The sequence below is a fragment of the Cynara cardunculus genome (assembly GCF_001531365.2).
Source record: "Cynara cardunculus var. scolymus isolate 2C chromosome LG 11, CcrdV1, whole genome shotgun sequence".
NCBI classification, from domain to species: Eukaryota; Viridiplantae; Streptophyta; class Magnoliopsida; order Asterales; family Asteraceae; genus Cynara; species Cynara cardunculus.
In genome coordinates, this window is record NC_037538.1 from 3,163,132 (window position 1) to 3,169,091 (window position 5,960).

General features: G+C 32.3%; 1 protein-coding gene across 1 annotated transcript; it reads left to right on the forward strand.

Moving 5' to 3' along the window:
• Positions 1 to 3,341: 3,341 nt before the first annotated feature.
• LOC112521665 (high-affinity nitrate transporter 2.1-like) lies at positions 3,342 to 5,449 on the forward strand. Its single transcript, XM_025130655.1, has 3 exons — positions 3,342 to 4,151; positions 4,250 to 4,365; positions 4,736 to 5,449. Exons 1-3 carry the CDS (start codon positions 3,342 to 3,344, stop codon positions 5,400 to 5,402), a joined length of 1,593 nt encoding a protein of 530 aa, XP_024986423.1. The 3' UTR covers positions 5,403 to 5,449.
• The last annotated feature ends 511 nt before the right edge of the window (positions 5,450 to 5,960 follow it).

A 5,960-nucleotide genomic window follows, 5' to 3' on the forward strand; every position in this document is an offset into this window, starting at 1 on the left:
AAGTTAAAATTTTGGTATAATCATAAAATATGAGTGTGATAATCATATGATATGAGTGTGATACTTATGTGATAGAGGTGTGATATGAAGAAAAGATGTTAAGCCATGGAGATTATCATGAACGAAGGAGAAAAAGATAACTACCAAGAGAAAAACGTGGAACGTGAAAATATAATTATGGTTAATTAAAATAAAATAAAAATTATAAAAAATTACTTAATTACATTATTGTCCTTATTAAATTATTTATATATAATAAAAGTTAATTTATTAATTAAAAAAGTTTGAGGTTATTGGGTTGTTCTCGCGTTCTCGTAAATCACATGGGTTCTCGTTTGAACCTCCACCTATATATATATATATATATATATATATGTGTGTGTGTGTGTGTATGTGTGTGTATGTGTATATATATATATATATATATATATATATATATAAACGAAGGATCGTGTGAGAATAAAAGTTAAATACTGTGTAAAGCAGGTGATCGCCTTGGGATTAGTCGGCTCGCATAGCGGGTTGGATATCCAGGTTAATAAATAGAATTTCTATTTAAAAGTGTTGCAATAAATTTATGGGACGTTTTTAAGTGTTTTAACAAATTTATTAAGACACTTTAACTCTTTTATACAACACTATTTAAAAAATACCCTATAAACAAAATTGTCCTATAAAAATATGAGTTTATAGGACATTTCTAAAAAATGTTATATGAAATAATTAACATGACACTTTCTTTCAAAATCGTCATAAAAAAACTTAAAAAAACAGTTAAAAACATTCTATAAACTTACTGTAACATTTTTAATTTCAACGCTTTTTGATTCGATCATATAAACTTGTGTACTATAAAATATTCTTTTAAAACGCTTTTTCATTTTAGACGTCCTATAAAATCAATTTTATTATAGTAAAATACTTACAGATCCATAAGTTAAATTTAAGTATATTAATTATGAACTTATATCATATATACATATTTACGTAAATACTAATGCATATAATTAATTTAACAAATGACTAATAATTTGATCAAACATATGTTATTTGGAAAAAGGATATCGGGTTGGACTTGTGAGTCGGCAGACAACATGTATGGGGGAACCTATGAAGGTTCCCATGGAGTCTCTTTTTGACTAAAAATTCGGTATCATCTATTCGTAAATTCATGTTTTACCCGTTGTATATAACTTGTGTACATTTATATATACTGATTTTCCCAAAAGATTATAGTGCTACACCCTCAACCGATTTTAGCATATAGATTTTTTAAGGTATGAAAAATATGTACAGATTGAATTTTGAGGGGTGCTCCGGGATATTATCAACCAAAAAACTCTTCAAAAAAAAAAAAATAGAATTCTACTAAAAACACCGATTGCACGAGTTTGCAGGCGTTTGATCAAACTTAAAGGCACAACCGCTCGACAAAAATCGTGGATCCACCGTTTGTGCATTTGTGCATCTCGTTTTATTAAAAAAAAAACCATTTATTAAATATATATGTTTTTCTGTTTATGATTGTGTGTCGTGTATTTTGTTGGTCTGTTGATGATTTTTTACAATAAAAAAATTGATGAATTAATTAAAAAATGGTGCTTGGGTAAGCAAAAACTATAAGAATAATGACGAAAATAATATATAATAAATAAATAAATAAAGTATAAATAAAGAATGAATTTATGAATCTATTTTTTCTTAAATGAAAAAAAAAGTCTTTAAATGCAAGTGTCTGCTTGCATAAAGTCTTTAAAGTAAACCAGATTTGTCTCCTCCTAATTTATGCACCCTCGTGGTCCAACCAAATTGTGGAATTTTTATATTTTATTATTATTATTATTATTACAACATATTTAATGTATTCAATGTTAAAATTTTATATCAGTTAATAGTTATCGAATGATTTGATGCAGAATGATATAATGTAAAATAAAATACAATTGTTTAGTAATTATTTACAGTGAAATTAGAGCGCTTAATGGTTAAGTGAGGTTCGTGATACAAAATCATTAAGAGACATATTTTTTTTTTGTCAAATAAGATTCAACTTTTAACGATTCAAATGTTGCATCTTAATGGAACTATTAAGAGATAAAGAAACAACCTTTTACTCTTTTTATAAAAAATAGTATGATAAGATTCCAAACATTTTCACAAGATTTATGAAAAAGAATCGAACAAAAAAATGGTATTTACAATGCAAATGGTATTTGATATCATAAGAATCTTGAAAATTCCGTTCAAATCGTTCCTAAACGTGTATTTTGCTTGCTAAGAAATGAGATAGGTAGAGTAGAATAACAAACATCGAATATAACAATTAACCATACCATTAAATTAGGGTTTGCCAAATTATTAAGAATTACTTAGAAAAAATAATTTTAGATAACTAGAAGGATACTCGTGTAATGTAATGAGATAAATCTTGAGTTTAATGTTTAGTTTTTATTATTTGTCTCTATCGATATAAAACGATTTTATGTGGTTTGGGAAATCGAAAATGTTTTTATTTTTAAATGAAATATAAATCTAAAGATAACATAAAAATTTGAAAAAAAATTAAATCGATATTAATATTAAATTAATTATTTAATAGTTCTCGTTTTTTTATGTAACTTCTTTAATTCAATTTTTGATTATAATTTAATTTAGATTTAATAACAAAGTAATTTATTTTTGATTTAACAATATAATTTTTTATAATATTAATAATTAAATATTGCGTTAGAACTCAATGATTATCTTAATTATATTTTAGATTTTTAATATCTAAAATTGATGTTTATCTTGTATTTGATTATATTTACCTGCAGTTAATTAGTTACACGAATTTAAAAATGAAGATTTAATAAGTTATACTTACGTAAAATTACTTGTAATCTTGAATTTTAAATAATATATATCAATAGATAATATTTTATGTATAAAATTATTTTTTAAATTTTTTATCAAATAATTTGTTACAACAGTAGTTTTACCATTTTAAGCAAAATTAAAGAAAAAAAAAAGGCTTGCGGTCATCCTTTGGGATATTCGACGAGTTGGATGCGGCGAATAGGATTCCCTTTTAACCTTTTGGGAATCTCCACTGGCTGCTCACCTTCCTCACTTGTCAACGCTGTAAACCCTAAATCCATTACACATCTCCCAATTCACATAAAGATCCAAATCCATGCATCATCTACTTGTACCGCACAACTCCCTACAGCATTTCCAAGATGGGTCTGTCATTCGCTTATATAAACACTTCCTCCTCACTCAAGAAAATATATCAACAATTCAGCAAAGAAACCGTTTCACACAGTACTGTGTGGAAGACAATTTATATATAATCATCAATGCCTGAAATTGAAGGATCTCCGGGGACTTCCATGCATGGAGTCACCGGACGGGAGCCGGTGTTGGCATTCTCCGTTGCGTCTCCAATGGTTCCCACTGATTCCACCGCAAAATTTGATCTTCCGGTGGACTCTGAACACAAAGCCAAGGTCTTCAAGCTTTTCTCCTTAGCAAAGCCTCACATGAGAACCTTCCACCTTTCATGGCTCTCTTTCTTCACCACCTTCGTCTCCACCTTCGCCGCCGCTCCGCTCGTCCCCATCATCCGTGACAACCTTAATCTCACCAAATCCGACATCGGAAACGCCGGTGTTGCCTCCGTTTCCGGCAGCATTTTCTCCAGGCTTGTTATGGGTGCCGTCTGCGATATGTTGGGACCTCGTTACGGATGCGCTTTCCTCATCATGCTGTCTGCTCCGACGGTGTTTTGCATGTCGTTCGTGGAAGACGCGAGTGGCTACATCGCGGTGAGGTTCATGATAGGGTTCTCGTTAGCGACCTTTGTTTCTTGCCAGTATTGGATGAGTACGATGTTTAACAGTAAGATCATTGGGTTGGTGAATGGAACCGCAGCCGGGTGGGGCAACATGGGGGGCGGTGCCACGCAGCTCCTGATGCCGGTTTTATTCGAGATTATCAAGAAGGCGGGGGCAACGCCGTTCACCGCGTGGAGGATCGCGTTTTTTATACCCGGATGGCTTAATGTGATCATGGGGATATTGGTGTTAACTCTTGGTCAAGATTTGCCAGATGGTAATCTGGGTGCTCTTCAGAAGAAGGGTAATGTCGCTAAAGATAAATTTGGCAAGGTATATTCAGATCGGCCATTACTGGAAAAACAAGAAACTTTAAGAAATTATCATTTGGTTTAATTTGATTTTGATTATGATTGGGATCTTGATTTCAGGTTTTATGGTACGCTGTGACGAATTATAGGACATGGATCTTTGTACTTCTTTACGGGTACTCTATGGGGGTCGAATTAACCATTGACAATGTCATCGCTGAGTACTTCTATGACAGGTTTGTTAAATATAAAATGTGATATGTAAAGACGTTGCAATAGGTTTATAGGACGTTTTTAGTCGTTTTAACAAGTTTTTTTAGGATATTTTTAAAATAAAGTGTCATATTAGCTATTTACAGATAACTTTCGAGAAATGTCGTATAAACCATCTTTTTATGTCATGTAAAATAGTTAACATGACACTTTATTTCAAGAGCGTCCTAAAAAACTTGTTAAACGTCCTATTTACCTATTGTAATACTTTTAGATACAAAATTTTTAGGTTTGGTCCTATGAACTTAAGTATTATATGTTCTAGGATGATTCTTTATTTTAGGCCTAGATCTTTCTGTCCCTTGTAATCACCAATAACAAAACCATTTACAGGTTCGATCTAAAGCTTCACCTTGCCGGAATCGTTGCGGCCGTCTTCGGAATGGCAAACATCGTTGCTCGACCATTCGGAGGATTCACATCGGATTTCATGGCCAAAAAATGGGGAATGCGTGGCCGTCTCTGGAACCTATGGCTCCTCCAGACCGCGGGCGGCATTTTCTGTCTCTGCCTAGGTTTAGTCAACTCCTTACCGTTAGCCATCACCTTCATGATCCTGTTTTCCGTCGGAGCTCAGGCGGCATGTGGTGCAACATTCGGCATCATCCCCTTCATTTCCCGCCGGTCACTTGGTATCATCTCCGGCATGACAGGAGCAGGAGGAAACTTTGGTTCTGGTCTAACCCAATTAATCTTCTTTGCAAACTCACAATTCTCAACAGCCAAAGGGTTGTCGTATATGGGTGTCATGATCATATGTTGTACACTTCCGGTGAGTTTGGTTCACTTCCCACAATGGGGGAGCATGTTTTTGCCACCTAGTAATGACGATGTCAAAGGTAGCGAAGAACATTACTATGTCTCTGAGTGGACTGAGGAGGAGAAGCAGAAAGGTATGCACCAAGGAAGTCTCAAGTTCGCCGAGAACAGCCGGTCGGAGCGTGGAGGGAAGGTGGCGTCGATTCCGACGCCGACGAATGTCACTCCTAACCATGTTTAGCTTCAATTTTCCACTTCATTTTTCTTCTAAAAATACGAACTTGCAAGACTAATGTTATATCAAATATTATATAGGTATACATATGTATATTGTTTATATTTTCTTCAAATGTATTATATATGTAACTTATATATATATATATATATATATATGTATTATATATTTCGCAACACGTGTTACGTAGAGATACTGTTGGAAAATATGTAAACCTATATGGTTGCACACAAAGAATATCTTTGATTTTATTTATAGAAACCGGATTAAATCAAGTTGATCGTTGATATAACTATTTTTGAAGGATAAATGTGAAAATATGTATTGAAACGTAATTATGATAATTAAAGAATTTTATCTGTAAATATGTGTAATTATATTAAAATATAAGATGATTATATATATAAATACCATATAAATAAAATGTTAGGCTAAAAATCAATTCTGATTGATTAAATCTTTTAGAATTTAGCTTTTCAGAAATTATACACATATAGATCTACGGTTCTTGATTTAGCACCCAATGAAAGATCTGAGCATGTTCATGTGTGGATTACTGATAGA